At 40.6% G+C, this 26565-nt stretch overlaps 1 protein-coding gene across 1 annotated transcript in view; it reads left to right on the forward strand.

Moving 5' to 3' along the window:
* Positions 1 to 26565, forward strand: part of LOC122935274 (guanylate cyclase soluble subunit beta-2-like) — a 73777-nt gene that overhangs the window by 36290 nt on the left and 10922 nt on the right. The window contains exons 9-15 of the mRNA XM_044291034.1: positions 4887 to 5103; positions 7139 to 7459; positions 7807 to 7955; positions 8901 to 9047; positions 10180 to 10334; positions 20932 to 21149; positions 21230 to 21331. Coding sequence (XP_044146969.1) covers positions 4887 to 5103; positions 7139 to 7459; positions 7807 to 7955; positions 8901 to 9047; positions 10180 to 10334; positions 20932 to 21149; positions 21230 to 21331 — 1309 coding nt within the window. The remainder of the gene's footprint in view (positions 1 to 4886; positions 5104 to 7138; positions 7460 to 7806; positions 7956 to 8900; positions 9048 to 10179; positions 10335 to 20931; positions 21150 to 21229; positions 21332 to 26565) is intronic.

Here is a 26565-nt window from a genome sequence, read left to right on the forward strand (position 1 = left end):
ATCTGCCCCTGCCAGTTTTTTGGGGGGGAAGTTTTAGCTATACATTGCCTTTGCTCTTTATCACCATCAGGCCTACCACACTAATCCTTTTAAGTCACCTCCACCCCAGCACCCTGATCTGGCTCCAAGGTCCTGACCAACACACAATCATCATCATAGATTTCACTCTCCTCGTCATTCAGTGGTGAGCCATCCAGTCCGCAAAGTCTTCCTGTTTGTTCTCAATAAAAATCTGACGCCTACTGGAAAACTGTGGACGGCTGCTTCTACTACTACTGGCGTGACGTGTGGTACCCACTGTGCATCTACTGCTTTTTGCACTACTACAGCCACCCTCATTCTCGTGAATGGCAAGTCATGGATCTTTCCTTTTCCACTGTTCCACTGTTATTTACCAGACATTTTATTATGATGCCCATTTAAATAATGACAGGTCACAGCTTTGGTACACTGATTATTAAAGGGTAGCCAAATTGCAATTTTTTGGAGGGAATCAACTCAGGCAAAAAACTGTGGCAGAATTGCGTTTCTTTTCCAATTCCACCCCATTTGGATTTTTTTTCCCCGCTTACCACTACATTGTATGCAACCGTAAATTAGAAGGTACAATTTGTCCCACAAAAAATAAGCCCTCATAAGGCTAACAGAAAAATGTAAAAGAAGGCGGGGAATTAAAATCAAAAACGAAAAATCGCCTGGTCCTATAATGGTTAACCCTGGTATTGACGTACTAAAATACACTGAATTTACGCTGGTTTATTAATGCACTAAAATATGTTGAATTTACACTAGCATATTGATGCACTAAAATTTGCTGAATTTACATTGGTATATTCTCTAACTAAATATGCTGAGGGAAACTGGTATACTGATGCACTAAAATGTGTAGAATTTACACTGGTATATTGACGCATTAAAATGTACTCAACTACGCATTTATAAGCAGTAACAAAATTCCAACAGTTTTTTTGGTAATTAACAAAATCAAAATTAGGCTACATGCACAAGACCGTTGTGTGTTTTGCGGTCCGCAAATTGTGGATTGTCAAAACATGGATGGCGTCCGTGTGTGTTCCGCAATTTGCGGAACAGCACAGACAGCCATTAATATAACTGCCTATTCTTGTCCGCAAAGCGCAGACAAGAATAGGACAGGTTATTTTTTTGGGCTGACCACGGAACGGAGCAACGGATGCGGACAGCACAGAGATCTATCCCATCGTCTATTTATCCCCAGGACTGTGACGAGGGGACATCCTCTGCGTCTGGAGGAAAGAAGAGGATTCTTTACGGTAAGAGCAGTGAGACTATGAAACTCTCTGCCTGAGGAGGTGGTGATAGTGAGTACAATAAAGGAATTCAAGAGGGGCCTGGATGTATTTCTGGAGGGTAATAATATTACAGGCTATAGCTACTAGAGAGGGGTCGTTGATCCAGGGAGTTATTCTGATTGCCTGATTGGAGTCGGGAAGGAATTTTTTCTTCCCCTAAAGTGGGGAAAATTGGCTTCTACCTCACAGTTTGTTTTTTTTTTGCCTTCCTCTGGATCAACTTGTAGGATGACAGGCCGAACTGGATGGACAAATGTCTTTTTTCAGCAAAACTGCAGCTCGGATGCAGACCAAAACAGCGCCCGTGTGCATGAGGCCTTAAACGTTCCCTTGTATGAACACACTGGCATTGACACGCTGAAAAGTGCTGAACTGTGCAATTATAAATGGTAACAAAATGGCAACTCATTTTTAGAAAGAAAGGAGCACAATTGCGCAGCGTATTCATTAAAATATATGCTTCAGGAGGTACTGGGAATATACCTATAAAACACTTATGAACTGTAGAAGCTTGAAGTTTTTGAAAAAAGGCTGACTGCTCATGCCCCGAAAGAAAACTTATCTTTGTGCAGGAACTGCCGGATTTTTGTGCTTTCAGTGCACTATATGAACAGCTTTCCAGCAGCCGCCCTCACTGTAATCTGACTGGCGTGTGTCTGTAATTGGCGTTTGTCAGGGAAATGGCAGACACTTCCTCTCACATCACTGGTTGAGCTCACTATGGCGTGTGTGCTTCACGCATAGCACACAGCTTAACCAGCTAGGGCCCCTCCCAGAGTCACGTGATCCTCCTTCTTCATCCTCACCTCCCTGTTTCCCTGTAAAAGTAAAATGGAGAGTGCAGTTTTGTGCAATTCGTCAGAAACATCTGATTCATTTGGTAGAAGAATATTTGTATTCATGACAAATCCAGTTTGTTTAGACTCGATTCGCTCGTCTCCACCTGGGATCTGTAGTACTACGGTCTTTGATTGATGTGCGTTGAAGTTTGTCTGTTGCTAAATCGATTTGAATTGCTGGGTTGTATTCAGAGCAGATTCAGTTCATTATAGTTTAATTCTCTTCACGTCATTCATCAGCTCTCAAACTGATTGCCATACCATCTTCCTTCCACTCCACTCCGGACTCTCATCTCTTCCATCAATGATTTGGTTTCTGTCGTCGGTGAGTTTATTTCAGTACATTATTCTCATTCATGCTTCATATATGTGTCTTACAACTGTGTGTTTTTTGTGCAATTCAATCTTACTGGAAGTCCTTTGGGTATCTGGGTACCAATAGATACTCTTAGTACTTTGGAAAGCAACTGCTATAGGTCAAGTCTAGTTTTGCGGTCTTGTAAACAACCAAAACTATTATACACAAGGGGTGTCTGACAGTGGCTTACTCCCCTCATCTACTTAGAACACATGAACCCTTGATGAAGATAAGTGTGCATGTGTATTGGGTGGTTGGAAGTAATAGCTGTTGGCCAGCCTTGGTGCATCCGCCATAATGTCCATTTAACACCAGCCAAGGTGGACACAACCATAAGGTCACAGCCAAAGTGCTCCATAATGCTAGCCATAGTGCCCACATTTATTTTTCCATATTCTTAGGAAGGGGTTCTTATCCCATCAGACAGACACCTTTTATGTGTTTTTAATTTGGTAAAAAAAGCACTTATTTTAAAATTAAAACTCCATTATAATCCATAGGAAGTTTTTAGTTTAGGATGTTTTAACAGACGAGAAAGATTGCATTAGGTCTAACTAGAGATAAGCATATTGATTTACACAAATCAATATGTCCCATCAAACAAAGTTCTATACCTGCAAGGGGTGTCCTCAAAGCTGCGGATACTCCCCCTGCTGCTTGATTAACAGGCGTGAGATTGTCAGGGCTGGCCAAGATGTCTGCCCTGTCAAGTGGGGTGTTCAAAGCTTCAGGAACACACGCTCGCAGGTGTAGAACTCTGCTTGATGAGATGAATTTTTTCATACAAATCAATTCACTCATCTGTAGTTCTAACAAAACGTCTCTGTCTGAACGGCCAACGCAGATCAATTTCATCATCTGTGAGATTGGTCTGATTGGTCTTTGTAATCCCATGTTGTAAGAAAAATGTATGATCCAGATTAGCATAGTTCCCATGTGCTTATTTGTTCAGTTTTTTTACCATCTGCATTTCAGCAACATTACAAAAGAAAAAAATAGCTAATGTTTTCTAAAAAATAAATAAAAAAAGCAACAAATACGGATGAAAAACAGAAAATTTATAACAAAAATGGTTACAATACGGAATCAAACATGGATTATAAAAAACATATTAAGGAGCCCTAATATTTAGCTAAAGTTACTCTAAAGGACTATTCACACAGATGTATAAAATATGTATGAGTATAAATGTGTATTTTTAGAAATGAGGCTTCTTTTTTAATTACAAAAATATACAATCAAAATATATGAGCACATATAAATTAGGATTATTATCTCTCATTAAACCCAACCATTTGATGGATCTACTTCACCTATTTTGCTGTTGGAAAGCACGCATTGGAGTATATGTAGAGTGGTTACATTATGGATGCATTCAGTAGGTGACCAATATTTCATCTGTATTGCATCGTTACATTGCATCATCAGTACTTGATCTGTTTTGCCTCGTTATGTCATCAGTATTTGATCTGCATTGCATACATTTTCCCAAGTGATTGTCTTGTGATGTTCAGTTTGCTGCCTAGAAGACAACCCATCACTATCAATATACTTGTGTGAAACAGGCCTAATGTGTGCATTATAGACGGGAATCTGGAAATATCCCTTCTCCTCAGCAAAGGCTTTAAAGGATTAGGTCTCCTCCTAGCACGTGGTACTTAATGAAAGAATCATACTTACCTGTTCCTGCGACCTGGCTCCATTCAATTATCTTCTTGTCCCCAGCTTTTCTACTTCTGCTGGGGTATGGACAGGGTTCATGTGCACTGTTGTCGCCAATGGACAGGGGTCATGTGCACTGCTGTCGCCAATGACTGGACTCAGAAGTGACATGTCCCCAAGCCGAGGGGGAGCTCCCACCTCATGAATACAACAGACATATGAGTCTACTGTGTTCTTTAATGGCATATAGTAGCCAAACAGCTCAATAAGTTTGTACCATTGAGTAAATAATAGAATGGACATGACTCCATCCTAGGCTGCCCTAGATCTAGTATGTTGACTGCACTTGCTTTACAAGGTATCGGCTCTGAGTGTGTACCTGCAGCATATTTGTATTCCATCATTTTTTCTACTTTACTACCAGATGTTTAAGTGAGTATTACAGAAGTAAAAAAATTCAAATAGGGACTATGTCAGACCTCAGCCTCTCAACCCACGGTAACATAATAGACATAATGTATGAGGACGGGCAAAAGATGGAGTAACAAAACATTAAAATGTGCTCATAATGACCACTAATTTTATAACATATGTAATGTGAGTGACATTTCATGTTGAAAGGAGCAATGTACTAGACATATATGATGATATGTGGTTGCATTATGCTACATTATGACTATTTATTCACATTTTCAGCTGAGGGTGAAGCAGGCTGGTGTGAGCATACAAAGGATTGTTCCTGGTCTGCAGACTATGGGGATTCGTCTAGATCAGTATTTCAGCACAGTGCACCCAGAAGTTACCCTGACTATCTCTAATGTCAGAAAGTTCATTAATAGTCAGTTTGTATTTAGGACAAAGAGAGAAATGATGCCTGAATCTTGGAAGGAGCGTCCAATGCTGGAATTAAGAGGTACGTTCTTTAAAAACTTGTTGATTCCAAATATCTACATGTATTGTCATTTATTAAAAAGTATGCACGAGAAAATGCATGTAATTTATATTAATTACAAAAGGGAAGATGATGCAAGTAATAAAAGTATTTACTTAAGTTTTTTTTTTTAACACTTATAACCTAACTTGTTTAGACAGTAGTTTATTGTGACCATTGTTTTGCTATAATAACAGCTAAGGCTGTGTTCACATCACAGATTCCATTCTTGCAGCAAATGTGCTTTAAAAGGGTTTTCCCAGAAAAGTCATTTTTGAGCCCATTGACTTTGAAGGGAGTGACAGTGCTCATGCTCCATCGCTGCTAAATTCAAACTCCTCATCACTGTGGCCATATGATGATCGAGGGGAAAGGGTACATACAAGCATTAATGCCCCCAATCATACATTTATCATCTATCCTGTGCTATCCCTTGGATAGGTAATACATACAAAAAAAAAAACTTCCTTAGATAATATAATTATTCAAAAAAAATTCTAATTAATTAGCATGTTAATAAATGTGGTCAGAGGATGTGTGTTGACAGGTCATATCATACACTTGAAACAGAAATTGGATGTTAGACTGCTATTTGACTATTGGGTACAAGTTGAATTTCTTAAGAAATTTGACAAATACACTGTGCCACCACAGTACATGAAATTGCTAAACTAAAATTGCTTAGTTTGGGGGTTAATTGTCACAGACGTACCGAGACATACGGACGTTCCTGCGACAGTGAGTGGCAGGAGATCTTTGAGACTGGCAACACGTGGTTTGGTTTGACATGTTTACCTTGTGGATCAATAGGCGCCTGTGTTGTTTCTGGTACTGGCCACACCCTTAACCTCCAGGTGCTGCTATTGTGGTCATTTAACTTTCCCTATTTATAGTTGTCTCTCCCACAATGCTGTGCGGTTTATAGCTTCAGTTGGACCTGCGGATAGCTGGTGTTTGGATCTCAGCTAAGTTCCTGGTGCTGCCATAGCTTCTTGGAAGTTAAGTGTTACCTTTCCATTTGTATTTTGGCTTTTCAGTGTGTTGCATTTCTTTGTTGTTTTGTAGTAGGCCTTAGGGAGACTCCAGTTCATCCTTACTTTTGGAGGAACAGGATGTCTCGTTCCTGTCATTAGTACCAGGGTCCTTTAGGGTTAGATAGGACTTTAGGTATTCCTGTGTATGAGCTCACCTACCTCTGGGGTCTGTTCATACTGGTAGTCAGTCAGGGCTTTGATGAGGGTTTTCACTAGGAGGTGTCCATCTTTCTTCCCTAGTTTTCAGGACTTATTTCCTTTTCCCTGTTCCTCCTATGTTTGGTGTGGGGGTTCCCTCCCACACTAGAGTGTGACATTAATATTCCAGGCTGTCTAGAGTGGCATATATGTTAATTATGATATCCCTGCTAGTTCAGGTTTACTAAGCAGTTAATATATTTATCCCTGGTGGGTAGTTTACATCACATTCTACATGAGTTATAATATGTTTCTTTGTAGTATTTCAGATGGTCTAGGCTGGTTTAATTGTCAATATATCTCTTCCCTGGTGGTCTAGGGTGATGAAAGGGTTAGTAGTGAAACCCTTGGTGGTCTAGAGTAATGAGGGTGTAAAGGTAGTGTAGTAAAAGTACTGTATAAATGTTAATAATTTTGGTTATCTAGAATATTGGAGGTGTTAATGATAATAAGCCTGGTGGTTTGTGGTAGTGAATAGGTAAATGACATAGCACTAGTGATAAGGGAGTAAACAATTAACTTTACTGCCTCTCTACGGTTAATTGTGTAACACCTGAAATGCCGGTGGTTTCTTACCTCTTCAGGCTCCAGCACTGTCCTTGTAGCCTTTGACATAAAGTTAAATGTTGTAAGCGTCATGGTGAACTTGATCAACTACCTGCTCCTATCATGCACCGATGAGAGGACTATGTGGCAGTTTGCAACTTTGAGTTATCTGCATAATCATTATGGAAGTGGTCAATATATACAGTATGATGCAGCAGAGAATTATGTTTTGCCTTTAGGTCAGATGATATGGATGGAATCTTTTGAATGCATGTTATATTTGTGCTCTCCTCTGTTGCGCAACTTGCATGAGTTGGAAGAGAGACAGATGCACATCTCTGACATAGCGCCGCATGATGTCACACGGGACCTTATTCTTTTGAACCAGCAAAGATTAGCAGAGATGGAACTATCTAACCAGCTTGAGAGGAAAAAGGAAGAACTGAGAATATTGTCAAAACATTTAGAAGAAGAGAAAAAAAAGACAGAAGCTTTATTGTATGCCATGCTCCCAAAACATGTGGCCAACCAGCTGAAGGAAGGCAAGCAGGTAGAAGCAGGTGAGTTTCTATATAATAGTGCATCTTTTATTTACAGGTGTATTATCTATCTATCTATCTATCTATCTATCATCTACACTCAATAATATAAAAAAAATTTAAAGCACCAGATTTTGCATTGCTACAAAACTCAGCATGCAGTTATGTCTCAGGCGGATTGTCCACCATCTAGGCCATTCTGACCTAGCTGTTAGTAGGTGTTGGATGCCATGGTTATGTGGTATGGTGGTTATGTAATACCAGCGCTGGAAACTAATTATGTTTGTAGTATTTAATATAGTCATACAGAGAGGATTCATCTGTAGACCTTCCCATGTAATATCAGCTTCCAACTTTCTGTTTTTCAGGTGAATTCAAAGAATGTACAATACTATTTAGTGATGTGGTCACATTCACCAACATTTGTTCTCAATGTGAACCTATTCAGATCGTGACCATGTTGAATTCTATGTATCTCCGATTTGACAGATTAACCACCGTGCATGATGTCTATAAGGTAGTTGTTTCAATTAAATATGCATTATATTTAGCAAGCTTGAATGTTAAATTGTATATCCAAATAGGCAGTCTGCATTTAAAGTGCAGTCTCAATCAAGTAATGGTATTAAGTATAATACTTATTATGTATCAAGACAAAACAACTGGTGAGCCAACAGGATCATGGGTGTCCAAGGCTTACTGATGTGTTGACAAAATGAAGGCTAGCCCATCTGGTCTCAAAGAAGTTAAAAAAGGTCAAGCTTGACATGATAGAAAGGTGTCAGAAAACATTACACTGCAGTTTGTTGGCCAAGGGACTGTGTAGCCGTAGCCCAGTAAGAGAATATAAGATGTCCCTTGTTCACTGCCAAAAGCACCTACAATGGGCATGTGAGCATCAACACTGGACCATAGAGCAATAGATGAAGGTAGATTGGTCAGATCATGTTTTCTTTCCTTTACATCCTGTGGATGGATGGCTGGATGCATATATGTCGCTTAGCTGGGGAAGAGGGGTGTACTATTGGAAGATGGGAAGCCAGGGTGATAGCATTTATGTGGATGGCATAGTATTCCCTAATGGCAGTAGTTATATAGGAATAGACTGAAGAACATGAAAGTAGGTTCAATTGTTGACTTAGCTTCCAAATTTTCTAGTTCACAATCCAATTAAGCATTTTGTGATGTTATGGAAAACAAGTCCTATACATGGAGGCCGCACTTTGTAACTTGCAGAATTTAAAGGATCTGCTGTTAATGTCTTGATGCCAGATGACAGGTCACAGCTGTTTTGGCTGTACACAGGGGACATACACAATATGCAATGTGCCTGTTTGAACCCAGAGAAGCAGGTGACAGTGCACCATGCTTATGTTTATCATAGTTTTACTTCTCCCTCGGTTACTTTCCCTTTGCAAGTTTTAAATAAATTCTGTATTTTGTAATTCCCTTCATGTTAAAGGTTGAGACTATAGGCGATGCATACATGGTTGTGGGTGGAGTACCTGTTCCTGTTTCTACACATGCAGAAAGAGTTGCCAACTTTGCTTTGGGAATGATACTTATGGCGAAAGAAGTGAAGAATCCAGTCACAGCAAATCCTATTCAGGTAAGTTTTCATGCTAGAACTTTAGCAGAAGCAGAAAAAGTAAATTTTATGGAATACAGGCTACTATAAACAGATGCTCAGCTGATTGCTGCTTACTCATCTGTTTCCAAAAGAACAGATTACTATCACACTATTCCCAGATAATACTGACACAAATTCATTTGTCTGCTCCTGCATCATTTAGCAGCAGACATGCCTATGTGTAGTAACTAGAGAGGAGTGAACCTTTCAAGATTCGTTTCGTTGTAGATTCACTGAATGTCTTAAAAAATTGGGTGACGAGGAGAGAGTCTAGCATGATGTAATGATGATGGCACTCACCATAGTCATCCAAATGGTCTTTATTTTCATTCAAAATATTATGCAATGGTAGCAGGGGTGCAGAGCGCCACACAGGCACCGTCGGCGGCCGTTTCTCGTCAACGCGCTTCCTCAGGCCTTCAACCTAGTCTGTCTAAAAGGACAAGAGAACCAGAATGTCTCAAGAAAAATTTTCCTTATTTAATTGACTTGCCTTCTGGGGTACTAGTCTTTAGGATACTCTTTATCGTTAGGGAGACTCAAAAATATGCATGAGTATTGTATTCCAGGTGACACTACTCTTGGTTTCTAGGAAGAATATTTCGCGACTTCGCATATCTTAATTCTTCTGGCATTAGATAGGATATCCCTTCTTTTCTTTTTTGACAGGCAAGCTAATTTGCATAACTTTGGCTTTCTGGGAAAGATATTCAAATTCGCTTTTCTTCCAAAACAGAAAAGAATGCTAATCTTTTCTCATGGCAGACGAATTATCTGGGATCTGTTGGGTGTCCAGCAAGAATGCTGGCGTTCTGTTGAAAAAAAAACACTGCATGCATTCATGGAGGGAAATTGGCGGACAACCGGTTGTGTCTGATTATATATATGCTACTGTAGGTTCAAGTAGAAACCCATTTTCTCAAATCTTTGAATCCTCTCCTCGAAGTAACCCATCTTTGTTTCTGAAGGCTTTTCAATATAATTTCCATCTTGAATACAGCAGTTGAAGGCAAGTTATCCCTAACCAGTAGAAGCCAAGGCTATGACATGGAAGTGATGATCTAGAATAATTTCTCTTTAAAGACATTAATGTGTTCCATTTACCCTATAGATCCGAGTAGGATTACATACTGGCCCAGTGTTAGCTGGAGTTGTAGGAGAGAAGATGCCTCGCTATTGTTTGTTTGGAGATACTGTGAACACAGCTTCTAGGATGGAAAGTCATGGTGTTCCTAATAAAATTCACCTAAGCCCAGATGCCTACAGGTAAACTTCATTCTCTTGCACTTGAATACTGTAGATTCATTAGATAACATCATCTAATTCTCAGAAAGGATAACTTGTCATTGTATACAGACATTAATCTATTCATTAGAAGAACTGTGATAATACAAAATCCCCAGCAACTTCAAACTGTATTTTAATATTATGTAAAAGAGGAGGAAGAAAGAAATGATAAATAGTATGGGACATCTCCGACCATAAGGCTGGAGTAGATCCTGCAATGTGTGACAGGCTGTGGGATTTTGTGTCCAGAACGTGGAACTGTTTGTAAAATCTAATATACATGTATTTATGTAATGCTTCTGCTCATTTTAAAAGATGTCTGCTCTTTAGTGAACCTAATCCATTTTATGCCACAGCATTTGTTCCGGAGAATTTATGAAGCAACATCCACAATTATTTAATAGTAAAAATTGCATGTCATATGCAGTTTTGAAAGCAATTTATTAAAATATAAATAGTCTTAATTAAACTGTTCAACAATTTTGAGTATACAGACTACGAACAAACCATGTGCAGTTTGATCCAACAGCGTTAAAGGGGTTTTCTAGCTATTAATATTGATGACCTATCTTCAGGATTGTCAGGGGTACGACACCCAGCACCTCTTCTTATCAGCTGTGAGAGGAGGAGGTGGCGCTCCATGCAAGTGTCGCTACTTGGTCATTACACTACGTTTTGTCACCAGTGGAGCGGAGACGTAGTGTAATTACAAGTCCTTGCTCTTTACTTGCGAGATGAAGTGCAGTGTAATGAAGAGTAAGCGGCGCTCGCCCTCATCAAACAGCTGATTGGCGGGGTTGCCCGTTGTCGGACCCACGCTAATCAGATATTGATGACCTATCCTGGCGATAGTTCTTAACAATCACTTAGTCGTTGGTGGAGGAGAAATCTGCACATGCTGTGATCTCCTCCACAGTATGGGAAGGAGCGATCAGTAATGCCATTTCTTGTCCCCCATATACAATCATTGTTTGCCGGCAGAAGAGTGTGACTACACAGCACAATATGCTGTTAGCAAACAATGATTTAGGTGTCCGTACCAAAGATCCTATTAACCAATGAACGAGTGTTTCTTCTCAAGGGTGCACTCACACACTGCAGATTTTGTTGCAGAAATTTCCACGACTGAAAATAAGTTTCATTCTTTTGAATGGGGTAGCAAGCACATGGATTTCTGAAAGCCCCATTCAATTGAATGGAAATGATCACGGAAACTTCTGCAACAATGGTTAGTTAGCGATAATCTGCCCAAACATCAGGCAGTGTAAAGGGCCCTTTACTTAACTTTATGGGGGACACAAGTAAGATTTGCAGGTCTAATAGCAAGAATCAAGATAATGAAAATAATGACAAACTAAAGTAAAAGCTGAGGTAATGAAGAGATATGCTAATAATGCAAATATTCTAATAATTCAAAGGACCACAACCTATTGATCAACCTATAAGATAAAAAGGAGCTTCATGAGTAACTGATCTAAAGGCCACTTTACACCAGTAGATAATTTATTCGACCCAGCGATGAATGAGTTGTTATTCGAGTTGTTAACGTTCAAACAACTACCATTTAGATGAGCAGAGTATTGTGTAAAAATTAGTGAGTATGATTGTGTAATAGATTGTTTGTCAAGCAAGCAGTTGCATTTACATTAAAAAATAACTGACTGTGTGGATGTGGGTGGAATTTGGGAAAAAAAGGGATTGTGTTATACCCTTGAAGGTGTGAAAAGAGTGTGTTAAAAAGTTGTGTAAAGACCAATTGTTTCACCGTCTTTACGACCAAAGACTGTCTTCTCTCCTGTATGTGCCACAAGCCCCTGAGGAGGCGGATGGGAGTGGTAGTGCTCTAGATGCATAAGTCTATTACATTGGCTCTTCTAACACCATTGCTCCCTAGGGACAGGGCAGTGAAAGGAGGGCACACACTTTTTTCCCTTAGTGCCACCCTGATGCTGGGGCTTCTGATTGATGGGGGTGTCCTTGGTGTTAAAGTTGTTGATGTGGGTGTTAGGCAGGGATGTTGGTGCAGTGGAGGGTTATAATACTTCCAATAGTCTCTGAACACAGATCCAACAATATACAGTATATTGCAAATCTCCCCAGATGGTTTTGTATGGGTATAGACCAAGTTTACATTCAATGTACTCCTACTCTTTTTCTCTGCACAATCCGAGGCTAGCACAATACTTTTGGTAGGATAGTTGTAATACACTACTGTGGCATACAGGGTTTGAGATATGGATAATGTAGTAAGGCAGCTCTCACCTGCGTTGGTTGTGAACACCCCTTGTGCACGAATGCCGCACCTGGATGCGGTAAAGTCCAGAAATTTGAAAAAAGAGTATCCAGCTCAATTCAGGTGAAATTAAGAATGACCTTTATTCCAGTGTTAAAATCCGTAATGCAATTATAAATCTACATGTTTCAGACCTCTTAGATATATGGGTCCTTCCTCATGACAAGCATGAATATGAAATGGAAGCAGCTCCCTATATATCCGAGACTAACCCCAGGTTGATAGCTATCACCTGGGAGGAGGAGACATAGGGAGGTGGTTCCATGCAATTTAATTAGGTTAAAAAAACCTACAAGCCAAAACATGAAAGACAATGGAAAGAGGTTGAGATATAAATTCTAACACTAAAACAATAGTGATAAATGGGACTCAGTGTTTATAAATAATCAACATAGGGACATATGAAGAAATATATATATATGTATAGCATACAGTTAGTATTGTAAAATGAGATGGTGGCGCTTATTAAGTCCCTGGGGCTGGCGTGATCCTAATTGGAATATCCAGAAGGCTTCCCTGTTAAGGCTACTTTCACACTTGCGCTTGATCGGATCCGTTCTGAACGGATCCGATCATATTAATGCAGACGGAGGCTCCGTTCAGTACGGATCCGTCTGCATTAATAACTTAGAAAAATTTCGCAAGTGCGCAAGTGCGCAAGTAGCCTGAGCGGATCCGTTCAGACTTTCAATGTAAAGTCAATGGGGGATGGATCCGCTTGAAGATTGAGCCATATGGGCTCATCTTCAAGCGAATCCGTTCCCATTGACTTACATTGTAAGTCTGAACGGATCCGCTCGCCTCCGCACGGCCAGGCGGACAGCTGAACGCTGCAAGCAGCGTTCAGCTGTCCGCCTGTCCGTGCGGAGGCGAGCGGAGCGGAGGCTGAACGCCGCCAGACTGATGCAGTCTGAGCGGATCCGCATCCATTCAGACTGCATCAGGGCTGGACGGAGGCGTTTGGGTCCGCTCGTGAGCTCCTTCAAACGGAGCTCACGAACGGACCCATGAACGCTAGTGTGAAAGTAGCCTAAGGAGTTTCCTCCTATGATCTCCCCCTCTTGGTGGCAAATAGACCCTCTCTATGCCTTTGGCTTTTAAACCAGACACATCCCCTGCATGTGCTATTGCAAAATGTAGGCTGGCTGCAAAGACATTCCGGTCTCTGTAGTGCGGTACGTCGGATATGTGTTTACGTATCCGATTTTTTTAACGGATTGACAGTACAACCCACATATTGCAAAGAGCACCATATACATGTGATGAGATAGACTACATGTCAAGTATTGCAATTAATATATGATTGTATTTTATATTCTTTTTCATTTGCAGTAGATCGAAATGTTTTCTATCATCATGTGATCGCAACAAATAAATTTCTTGTGTCTGGTTTGTCATATACAGTCATGTGAAAAAATTAGGACACCCTTTGAAAGCATGTGGTTTTTTGTAACATTTTTAATAAAAGGTTATTTCATCTCCGTTTCAACAATACAGAGAGATTAAAGTAATCCAACTAAACAAAGAAAACTGAAGAAAAGTCTTTTCAAGATCTTCTGTAAATGTCATTCTACAAAAATGCCTATTCTAACTGAGGAATAAGATAGGACACCCTCACATGTATTCCCTCTTAAATTGGCTCAGATCTCACACAGGTATATCACACCAGGTGCACATAATTAGTAGATCGTTACTCTGCATGTTGAATGAGGCTTGCCCTATTTAAACCTCAGACATTTAGTTTGGTGTGCTCCTGACTGTTGAAGTGAGAGTGAGCACCATGGTGAGAGCAAAAGAGCTGTCAGAGGACTTCAGAAAAAAGATTGTAGCAGCCTATGAGTCTGGGAAGGGATTTAAAAAGATCTCAAAAGATTTTGAAATCAGCCATTCCACTGTCCGGAAGATAGTCTACAAGTGGAGGGCTTTCAAAACAACTGCCAACATGCCCAGGACTGGTCGCCCCAGCAAGTTCACCCCAAGAGCAGACCGCAAGATGCTAAAAGAGGTCTCCAAAAACCCTAAAGTGTCATCTCGAGAACTACAGCAGGCTCTGGCTACTGTTGATGTAGAAGTACATGCCTCTACAATCAGAAAGAGACTGTACAAGTTTAACTTGCATGGGAGGTGTGCAAGGAGGAAACCTTTGCTTTCCAAGAGAAACATCGAGGCCAGACTGACATTTGCCAGAGATAAAGTTGACAAAGACCAGGACTTCTGGAATAATGTTCTTTGGACAGATGAGTCCAAAATTGAATTATTTGGACACAACAGCAGAGGACATGTTTGGCGTAAACCAAACACAGCATTCCAAGAAAAGAACCTCATACCAACTGTGAAGCATGGAGGTGGAAGTGTCATGGTTTGGGGCTGCTTTGCTGCAGCAGGACCTGGTCAGCTCACCATCATAGAATCCACGATGAATTCTACTGTGTATCAGAAGGTGCTTGAAGAACATGTGAGACCATCAGTTAGAAAATTAAAGCTGAAGCGGAACTGGACCATGCAACATGACAATGACCCAAAACATACTAGTAAATCAACCAAAGATTGGCTGAAAAAGAAGAAATGGAGAGTCCTGGAATGGCCAAGTCAAAGTCCAGATTTGAATCCCATTGAGATGCTGTGGGGTGACTTGAAAAGGGCTGTACGTGCAAGAAACCCCTCAAACATCTCACAGCTGAAAAAGTTCTGCATTGAGGAGTGGGGTAAAATTTCCTCAGACCGATGTCGAAGACTGGTAGATGGCTACAAGAACCGTCTCACTGCAGTTATTTCAGCCAAAGGAGGTAACACTCGCTATTAGGGGCAAGGGTGTCCTATCTTTTTCCTCAGTTAGAATAGGCATTTTTGTAGAATGACATTTACAGAAGATCTTGAAAAGTTTTTTCTTCAGTTTTCTTTGTTTAGTCGGATTACTTTAATCTCTCTGTATTGTTGAAACGGAGATGAAATAACCTTTTATTAAAAATGTTACAAAAAACCACATGCTTTCAAAGGGTGTCCTAATTTTTTCACATGACTGTATCTAAGAGGTCTGAAACATGTAGATTTATACTTGCATTACGGATTTTAACGCTGGAATAAAGGTCATTCTTAATTTCACCTGAATTGAGCTGGATACTCTTTTTTTCAAATTTCCAGGGTTTGAGATATGAATGGACAGTGTGGATGGTGTCTTAGAAATTTTCCACTCACAGCAGTATGGTCTATAAGCTTTAAGGCAGCAATGTACCTTACTGTCTCTGTTTGCTCGGCAGTTACAAATACTGGAACTCCCCTTCCTTTCTCCTTTCCTGGCATACTGCAATCTATAGATGGTTCTCTCTAAACTGAGCTGGGAGTGGAGCTCAACAGTCCACACCTAAGCCTCCTCTAGGGGCTGTATCAGGGTTAGTTAACCCTGTAGGACCCATACAAGAACTATACTTGGTGTACATGACATTAAATCACAATAAATGGTATTAAACAACAAAACATTTGAGACTTTAGTTGAGACCACAAGGTTGCAAGATGAGGTTGTGGGCAAAACGTTACCTTGCCAAGAAAATATTGGATTAAGCTGTAGAAATAGCGATTGAGGAAAATCAATGAAAAAGAAGGTGGAAGATTTGGTCTAACAAGTGACTCCAGATAAGAGACAGCTTGTCTCATGTGGGGCTGATACAAGAAATAAGAGAAAACAACCAAGAGGATTTCAGGAATTTCCCCCTGCTTAGTTTGACCAATAGGAGAACACTTGAAGCAAACACATTTCGAATCCACACCCTTTGTAGTTTGTGCACATTAATTAACCTGACATGAGTGGCATAACGATTACACACCCAGTGTGGAATCGTCTGAGCTGTAAACAATATCTGCTTACACATGTGGCATCCTGGATGATGAACAATGAATTAGGTGGCTACATTAATGTTTGCAAGAAACAGGGCTGTAAAGGAAATACGAGTGGGTATGTGGCTAGAGAAGAAGGTGGACGGTAAAGCATAAATGTAGGAAATGTAAAGAGAGGAGGAATGGGGAATTACCCGAAGGTAGGTGTTCCCAGTGCTAATAATGGAGACCTGTACGGTTCATGGCCCACCAGGTGTCTGGTAAATAACAGAGAACAGCTTGACAAAGTTCACTGTGGGAGGGAAAAGTGGTGGGCATGGAGAGAGGAGGACGTAGAGAATAGAGGGCAATGTATGTATGTAAATGAATGAGATTGAATAAAGTGTAGTATAACAGAGGGCAAAGAATAGCAGAAGAAAAGAAGGAGTATGAGAGAAAAAGAGTGGCCATGAGAAGAAGAAGATGGGGAAAGAGGGAGGCAGAAAGGAAGACCAAATATGGATATAAATGCAGTGGCAGACCAAAATCTGGGGAAAAAAAGGAATGAATATGTGTCATAGGTAAAGAAAGTAAAGAGAAGAAAAAAATTTAAAAGGTATGGAAAAAGAAGGAAAAGTGAAAAAAGAGAGTAGTAATGTAGAGGAAGCAAAGGCAAAGGGTGGGGAAAAAAGCGGGAAGGGGGAAAGTAGGGAAAAATAACAGAAAGAGGGGGAGGAGAAATAAATGGAAAAGATGAGGGGGGAAGAAGAGGGAGGCGAAATGGAAGGGGGAGAGGGAAGAATAAAGGGGTAAGGAAGGAAGGAAAGACCTGGTACCAAACCTGTAGACTTACAAGAAAAGACCTAGGGAAACCAGGAAGACCTCATTGCTAGCCTGTCTGAAGAACAAAAAAGAAAAAGAAGCTTAGTAATGGGATATACATATAATCATAACTTATGCAAATAATGTACAATAACATTAGCACAGTAAATCAAATTCCCGATTGTGTCCCTTGGGGGACAAGGTTTGAAGTGTATAGATGGATCCAAATGATTCCTTTTTTTTTAAGTTGTAGCAGATGGATGCCCCCTCTTCGAATGCCAGGTGTGGTTTCAGTGACTTAGAATTTAAACTGAGAAATCATATAGTTTCCTTTCAGAGAATGGTGGGGTATGAATTTGTATGACTACCAATGTCAGCTGTGATTAAATAGTCTTGTATATTGTGGAATAAATGTAGGCACATCATAACTGGGTTGGAGAATTCTTGATACTGGAATATGCTTTTTTGCAGTAAAGGCCAGTATTTTCTGACAACTTATTGGACTTTGGGCATAGTCGGGTGGTAGGTGTGGATAAATGGTATACGATCGGTAGAGGTGGCTCTGTTTCTGTTGGGAAATAGGTTTTGATAGAGATGTTTTTCTGCATTAAGTAATTTGAAGGGGGGGGGGGGATGACCCCTATCCTCAGATTTTGATGCCATGAACTGGAAAATTGTATTTAGGATCGTTTTATTAGGCACAATGGGGTCACACGCTGGAATTATGAAGTGGGAAGTGAGTGTTTTGGGGAAATAGGATGACAGCTGGAGTACAGTATTAGGCCCTTCCTATCAGTAGGTTTGGGGTAAAGGTCTGTGTAGGGTGTCCCTATGGGATCCTTCTTGACAAGAGTGTCAAGGAAATAGATTTCATGATATTCAAAGAAAAGGGTGAATTAACCTGGCAGCGCTCCCCTGGCAGGTCCCACCCCTTCATGCATGCTCAGACATGCTCAGGCCCAGCTGTGATGTGCTCAGGCATGGGATTTGAGGAGCAGTGACATTGACATTATCAGGACACTGGGCTGACTTACAGAAAGACAGGGAAGGAGTTATTGACAAGTAATGCTGAGGGACCCGGGCACTTGCAGCAATAGAAAACATCCCTTGGCGCTTAAAAGCTCGCTAGAGGATGATAATGTTTAAAGAACGGCTTCTGCTGTACATTTATGGCGGTGGTCCATAAAGGGTTAAGTATAATCAATTTTTTACCTATCTAACTGTATATACATGTAACGAACCCGGAAGTGGTAGCTAGGGGGTTCGACGGTTTTGAACTGAACGGCCGAGAGCCAGAGTAATTATAGTTCACCGTTCGGTTCTCCATTCGCCAGTTTAATCCAAAAGAAGTGAAATGCTTTAGCTGAGATTCTCCCAAGTAGTGATCAGTTACCCAAACACCAGCCGAAACATGATGAAGGTTGTAGCAGACCACACTGATGCCACACTGGCTTTTATGGAAGTCCCCCTGCAAGAGGACATCCCACATTATAGAAACATAATAACCAATCACATTGTTCATGAAGACATTCCCAACAAATGTACACAAACCCCCCCTCTGCCTGTGATACAATCAATGACACAATAGGCATTGCCTGTGACACAATCAACAACACAATAGGCATTGTCTGTGACACAATTAACTAAATAAAATTAATTAATTCAGAGGGTTTATACAAGGTTACAGTCTGTGGTCCAGGCAATGACAGGGGTTCTGTTACAATACACTTGGTGGAACTGAGCATGTGCGTCCACCACAGGGAGGGGGCAGAGAAATAAGAAAAAGAACAAGCAACAAGTGGCACTATACAGGTACATTTTATTAAATAACTCATCTGCAATTGACAGAGTAATCAAACCCAAGTACAGAATATTTTATGTGACAATCCCTTTAAGTCCAATTCACTGATACATTGTTATTGTCAGAAAGAGGTTTTCAATGAGTAGAAAAAGAGATTTGCTTTATTATCCTAGAAATAGTGCCACTACTGTCCATGGGCTGTGTCCATTACACCACGCAACAAAAAACTACTTTTCGTCTGCTACTGGGCAAAAACGATTTGTCCTATACTAAATCAAGTGTGCGGATTACAAATCCGAAGTCAGAATTGTTGTAACGCGTCATGAAATTTTGCTATGCATAAGTATGCCTAAATGAATTAAGCACTTGGAAAGCATTGAATAATTTTAAGCAAGTTTTACTCCAACAATTACCTGATCTACATCAAAGTTTGCGTAGTGAACTGTGTATGAAAATGTAAGGGAATAACAAAATTTGAAAATCTCGTTTATAGTTTAAAAGTCTTACTTGAGCAAGGCCCAGTGCTGTTAAAAGTGCTTCAGGCATCTGCTTTTGCATTTGTGAATGGTCACATTTTCCAGTTGCAAAAACCAGCAGTAGTCCCCCATCATGTTGGGATTCCAATGTCCTTGATACCTGTTCTCTATTGTAGAAATATATTTATGGAACTGCTCTCCATGTTCGTCACTTACATGTCCCAAATTGAGTGGGAAAAAGTCAAGATGGGAATGTAAGAAATGCACTTTCAATGACATTCGGCAGCCAAGTGTTCATATGCTGTAAGCATGTTGTCTACTAATTCAGCATAGTCTGCAGCGCGTCTGTTCCCAAGGAAGTTCTGCACTACTAGCACAAATGCATCCCAAGCTGCAAGACGCACTCGCTTTGTCAGATTCTTGTGCTGATCATAAGTAGTGTATTTGCCACATATGTAGCAGAAATTGTCTGGATCGTTAACGCATTTGAGTTTATCCATCTTAAGTTTCAAAACTGATAGCACTATAACAGATCACTTTATCAAAAACTGTCCAGCTTGCCTTATATACTTACTGCTGACATCAGCCTGAGTGCGTCCGGACAGGTCCATTGGAATATCTCCAATATAATGCATTCATATTATAACTGAATAGGCTTTGCATGTATAACTTAAAATCTAGACGTGTCAGGGAAATTCCGAGTTCATATTTGGAATCAGCGCGCTCATTTTAGTATAAATCACATGTTTTACTCTTAGTATCAAAATCATTGTTGTGCGGTGTTATTGCAGTTCTAATTAATAAAAAAATCCATATGAATCTTTTTAGTAATTATTTAGTTTTTTTTAAAGATGAACACTCTCTTCTTTTAGAGCATTGCAGCACTTTACAATGATTTGAACCCCTTGTTTTTTTAATTTTATTACTGGTATTGCAATTCATCCCCATTCATCTCCAAATGAATAATGGTTGGCTGCTGTACCGCACACAACCCATGGGCAGGGTGGAGTTGTTCTAAGAAATAAACAGTACCCTTTCTTCTAATCCTTGACAGTCCCTACAAAACTGGAGGTACACATTAAATATAGATGAACAGGGAATTGCTGACAGACAGATGTTGAGATAATCCGGAAGGGGCTAAGAGTTTTGGATTGGCATTATTGACCTATAATAAAAGTGCATGACACCGGCAGATATTTATGTGTTTACACGTACCGAGCTCTATTTATGTCTTATGGTTGTAAAATGAAAACTGAAGAGAATTTTACGTAAAGAAAAGGTCCTGCATGAGATTTATTCTTTCTATTGCTGAGAAATTATGCTCCGAGACGCTCATAAATAATATTCCCTTGTCTTATCTCTCTCTTACTTGAGATGTCTTAAAGATAAAGAATTTGAAATAACTGCACGGGGAGAAATCGATGTAAAAGGAAAAGGCAAAATGTGCACGTACTTCCTGGTGAGAAATGTAACTGCTCAAGAAAATGAGATCTTAGGAAGGCCTGCAAAGGACACAGATTCAGGAAGGGCGTCTTACCAGACTCTACATGATGATCTTGGCAAGGGCAGCTTGCAAATGACATGTCCTCAAGGTAGAATTACTACATAGGATCATTTATAGTGCAAATCCTTAATTTACAGATGAAGTAAAATATTTTCTTCTTCTGTACAGCGACACAGGAAGAATTTATCCAGAATTCATGCCCCCCTATACCAATGCACTATGACGATAGCCTGCTTTTCAGTAACAAAGGGGAGCACAATGATCTAACAGGTACGTATTATTTCAGCATTATAGCTACATTCTTAACCCTTTGGATACCGGAGGTTTTTTAGTTTTTGCATTTTCATTTTTCTTCCCTATTTTCTGCGAGCCATAACTTTTTAATTTTTTCGGTCACATAGCTGTATGAGGGCTTATTGTTTGTGGGTCAAGTTGTACTTTCTAATGCCACCATTAATTATGGCCTAAAATGTTCTGGGAAGCGGTAAAAAAATGTTGGAATTGGAAAATAAACGCAATCCCTCCACCGTTTTATGGGTTTTGTTCCCACGGTGTTTTGTTTACGGCAAAACTGACCCATGCCATTCATACTCTGGGTCAGTACGATTACAACGATACCCCATATGTATAGCTTCTTTATGTCTAAATAGTGTCAAAATAAATGTAAACTTTGAGATTATTATTTTTTTTTTATATATCACCATATTCTGACGCCCATAACTTTTTTATACTTATGTCTACTGAGCTGTGTAGGGGCTCATTTTTTTGCGGAACAATCATTTTGGAGTATGCATGACTTTTTGATCACATTTTATTAAATTTTTTGGGGGTAAGAGAAGCAATGAAAAAATTGCAAATCGGCGATTTTTTCCGTTATGCCATTCGCCGTATTGGAATTTTTTTCTATTTTAATAGTATGGGCATTTTTTGTCACGGTGATACCCATGATGTTTGTATTTATTGTTATTTAGGTATTTATTTTTTAATTATACGGAAAGGGGGTTTATTTAAACTTTTATATATTTTTTATTTTTTATATATTTTTTTACATTTTTTTTGTGATAATTATGTGCGTCGTATATGAGCTTATTAAAAAAAATTAGGTTTATCAGGAATTTATTATTAGCTTATTTTGCTCACTTTTGCTCATTTCGTATCCTGGCCAAAATAAGAATTGCAGCTTGAATACTGTTAGCCTACTCAGTAAGGCTTACAGTATCCAGCGCAACTACCTATGCCCGGATTGGACATCACGGTATCTAAAGCATTTAATTACCGGGATCGGCATTATTGCCGGTCATGGTAATTAGCCGCAGGTCTCTACTGTATGAAACAGCAGAAATCTGCCAGCCATGACGCCCACTGCACGTGCAAGCGGGCGTCATGTTTACACATCGCACCAGCGCTGTACATGTACGGCGCTGATAGCCTAAGGTTAAACTGGTTTTGCTCTCTGTATTGCCAGTGCTAAAAAATAACCTTGGTAGTCACATTGCTATCAGTGATACATTCATGGACAAGCTGACCAAACCAAATAAATGAGTGAAAAATATTAGACTTGGTCATTTATTTATTGAGGAAAATTATCCACTATCACATACGTCTCTGTGAGCAGCAAAAGTGCTTGAACCTTTGCTTTCACCTTCTGGTGTGACTTCCCTGTGTGGCAATAACTGCATTTAAACGTTTCCTGTAGTTGTTGATTAGTCCTGTATATTGGCTTGGAGGACTTGTAGCCCACTTCTAAATACAAAACATCTTTAACTCTGCTATGTTGGTGGGTTTCTTCTCATGAACTGTTTGCTTCAGGTCCTTCAACAGCATCTCTATTGGATTAAGGTCAGGACTTTCACGTGGCCATTCCAAAACTTTATAGTAACTTTATTTTGCTTTAACAATTCTTTGGTAGAATGACTTGTGTGCATAGGGCCATTGTTTTGTTGCATGGCCCATGTTCTCTTGAGATTCGTCTCGCAGGCACATGAGATTCGGCTCACAGGCACATGTGCTGGTAATGTTTGCTGGTATAATTCAGAATTAATTGTTCCATCAATGATGCCAAGCCTGGCCCACATGCAGCAAAATAGGCCCAAGCCACAATACTACCTTCACTGTGATTCACAGATGGGATAAGTGTTTTTTTTATGCTGGAATGCAGTGTTTTACTTCCCTCAAACATAATGCTTCTCATTTAAACCAAAAACTTTTATTTGGGTCTCATCCGTCCACAAAACATTGCTCCATTAGCCTTCTGACTTGTCCAAGTGACCTTTGGCAAACTGCAGATGGACTGCAATGTTCTTTTTGGAGAGCAGTGGCTGTTTCCTTGCAATCCATGAACATTAATTTTAGCTAAAGTGAAGAAGGCCATTAGTTGCTTAGTGGTTACCTTGGGTTCCTTTGTGACATTGTAGACTATTATGTGTCTTGCTCTTGGCGTAATGTTTGTTGGTCAATCACTCCTGGGGAGGGTAATAATAGTCTTTAAGTTACTCCATTTGAACACATTAATCTGACTGTGGATTTGTGAAGTCTAAACTCTTTACAGATGGTTACAGATTAGAGTTGAGCGAACACCTGGATGTTCGGGTTCGAGAAGTTCGGCCGAACATCCCGGAAATGTTCGGGTTCGGGATCCGAACCCGATCCGAACTTCGTCCCGAACCCGAACCCCATTGAAGTCAATGGGGACCCGAACTTTTCGGCACTAAAAAGGCTGTAAAACAGCCCAGGAAAGAGCTAGAGGGCTGCAAAAGGCAGCAACATGTAGGTAAATCCCCTGCAAACAAATGTGGATAGGGAAATGAATTAAAATAAAAATTAAATAAATAAAAATTAACCAAAATCAATTGGAGAGAGGTTCCATAGCAGAGAATCTGGCTTCCCGTCACCCACCACTGGAACAGTCCATTCTCAGATATTTAGGCCCCGGCACCCAGGCAGAGGAGAGAGGTCCCGTAACAGAGAATCTGTCTTCATGTCAGCAGAGAATTAGTCTGCATGTCATAGCAGAGAATGAGGCTTCACGTCAGCCACCACTGCAACAGTCCATTGGCATATATTTAGGCCCAGCACCCAGGCAGAGGAGGGAGGTCCCGTAACAGAGAATCTGTCTTCATGTCAGCAGAGAATTAGTCTGCATGTCATAGCAGAGAATGAGGCTTCACGTCAGCCACCACTGCAACAGTCCATTGGCATATATTTAGGCCCAGCACACACACAGGCAGAGGAGAGAGGTCCCGTAACAGAGAATCTGGCTTCATGTCAGCAGAGAATCAGTCTGCATGTCATAGCAGAGAATGAGGCTTCACGTCAGCCACCACTGCAACAGTCCATTGGCATATATTTAGGCCCAGCACACACACAGGCAGAGGAGAGAGGTCCCGTAACAGAGAATCTGGCTTCATGTCAGCAGAGAATCAGTCTGCATGTCATAGCAGAGAATGAGGCTTCACGTCAGCCACCACTGCAACAGTCCATTGGCATATATTTAGGCCCAGCACCCAGGCAGAGGAGGGAGGTCCCGTAACAGAGAATCTGTCTTCATGTCAGCAGAGAATTAGTCTGCATGTCATAGCAGAGAATGAGGCTTCACGTCAGCCACCACTGCAACAGTCCATTGGCATATATTTAGGCCCAGCACCCAGGCAGAGGAGGGAGGTCCCGTAACAGAGAATCTGTCTTCATGTCAGCAGAGAATTAGTCTGCATGTCATAGCAGAGAATGAGGCTTCACGTCAGCCACCACTGGAACAGTCCATTCTCAGATATTTAGGCCCCGGCACCCAGGCAGAGGAGAGAGGTCCCGTAACAGAGAATCTGTCTTCATGTCAGCAGAGAATTAGTCTGCATGTCATAGCAGAGAATGAGGCTTCACGTCAGCCACCACTGCAACAGTCCATTGGCATATATTTAGGCCCAGCACCCAGGCAGAGGAGAGAGGTCCCGTAACAGACAATCTGGCTTCATGTCAGCAGAGAATCAGTCTGCATGTCATAGCAGAGAATCAGGCTTCACGTCACCCACCACTGCAACAGTCCATTGTCATAAATTTAGGCCCAGCACTAGTGTTGAGCGGCATGTCCCATATTCGAATTCGCGAAATTTTGTGAATATTCGAAAGAATATTCGTAAAATATTCGCGATTATTCAAATTCGTTATTATTTCGCATATGCGATAATTCGAATTATCGCATAATACATATGCTATGCAAAATTCACATGTGCGCTAATGAAATCGCCTTACGAAGATTCGCAACTCAATTCAATCACTAATGTATGAATGCAATGCCCTTTGCCTCTGTTCTGGGACAAGTGTAGATATTCGCATGTGCGCTAATAAAATCGCCTTACGAAGATTCGCACCTCAATCACTTTCTAGGGAATGTGAGACTTTTGGGAATCAATCGAGATACAGTGGGGGGTGATGACAGTAGTTGACAGAGTACAGATCAATGTAATCTGTAAGGTGGAAAGTAAAATAAAAAATACGAATATTCGTAAATCGACTTTTACGAAGTTCTACGTATTCGCGAATATGGTGCTATACTATATGAATGCACAGGCCTTTGCCTCTCTGTTCTGGGGACAAGTGTAGATATTTGCATTTGCGTTAATAAAATCGCCTTACGAAGATTCGCAGCTCAATTCAATCACTAATGTATGAATGCAAAGCCCTTTGCCTCTGTTCTGGGACAAGTGTAGATATTCGCATGTGCGCTAATAAAATCGCCTTACGAAGATTCGCAACTCAATTCACTAATGTATGAATGCAAAGCCCTTTGCCTCTGTTCTGGGACGTGCCGATATTCGCATGTGCGCTAATAAAATCGCCTTACGAAGATTCGCGCCTCAATCACTTTCTAGGCAATGTGAGTAAGATCTGAGCTGTTGGACCTTTGGGAAACAATCAATTATATGTGTACTGTAATTTTGTGGGGGGGGGGGGGGGAAACAAAAAACGAATATTCGTTTTTACGAATATATAGCACTATATTCGAAATATTCGCGAAATCGCGAAGTTGCGATATTCGCGAAAAAAATTTGCTTTTCGAATATTCGCGCTCAACACTACCCAGCACCCAGGCAGAGGAGAGAGGTCCCGTAACAGAGAATCTGGCTTCATGTCAGCAGAGAATCAGTCTTCATATCATAGCAGAGAATCAGGCTTCACGTCACCCACCACTGCAACAGTCAATTGTCATAAATTTAGGCCCAGCACCCAGGCAGAGGAGAGAGCTCCCGTAACAGAGGATCTGGCTTCATGTCAGCAGAGAATCAGTCTGCATGTCATAGCAGAGAATGAGGCTTCACGTCACCCACCACTGCAACAGTCCATTGGCATATATTTAGGCCTAGCACACAGGCAGAGCAGAGAGGTCCCGTAACAGACAATCTGGCTTCATGTCAGCAGAGAATCAGTCTGCATGTCATAGCAGAGAATGAGGCTTCACGTCACCCACCACTGCAACAGTCCATTGGCATATATTTAGGCCTAGCACACAG

Source organism: Bufo gargarizans, chromosome 4, assembly GCF_014858855.1.
Source record: "Bufo gargarizans isolate SCDJY-AF-19 chromosome 4, ASM1485885v1, whole genome shotgun sequence".
Taxonomy (NCBI): domain Eukaryota; kingdom Metazoa; phylum Chordata; class Amphibia; order Anura; family Bufonidae; genus Bufo; species Bufo gargarizans.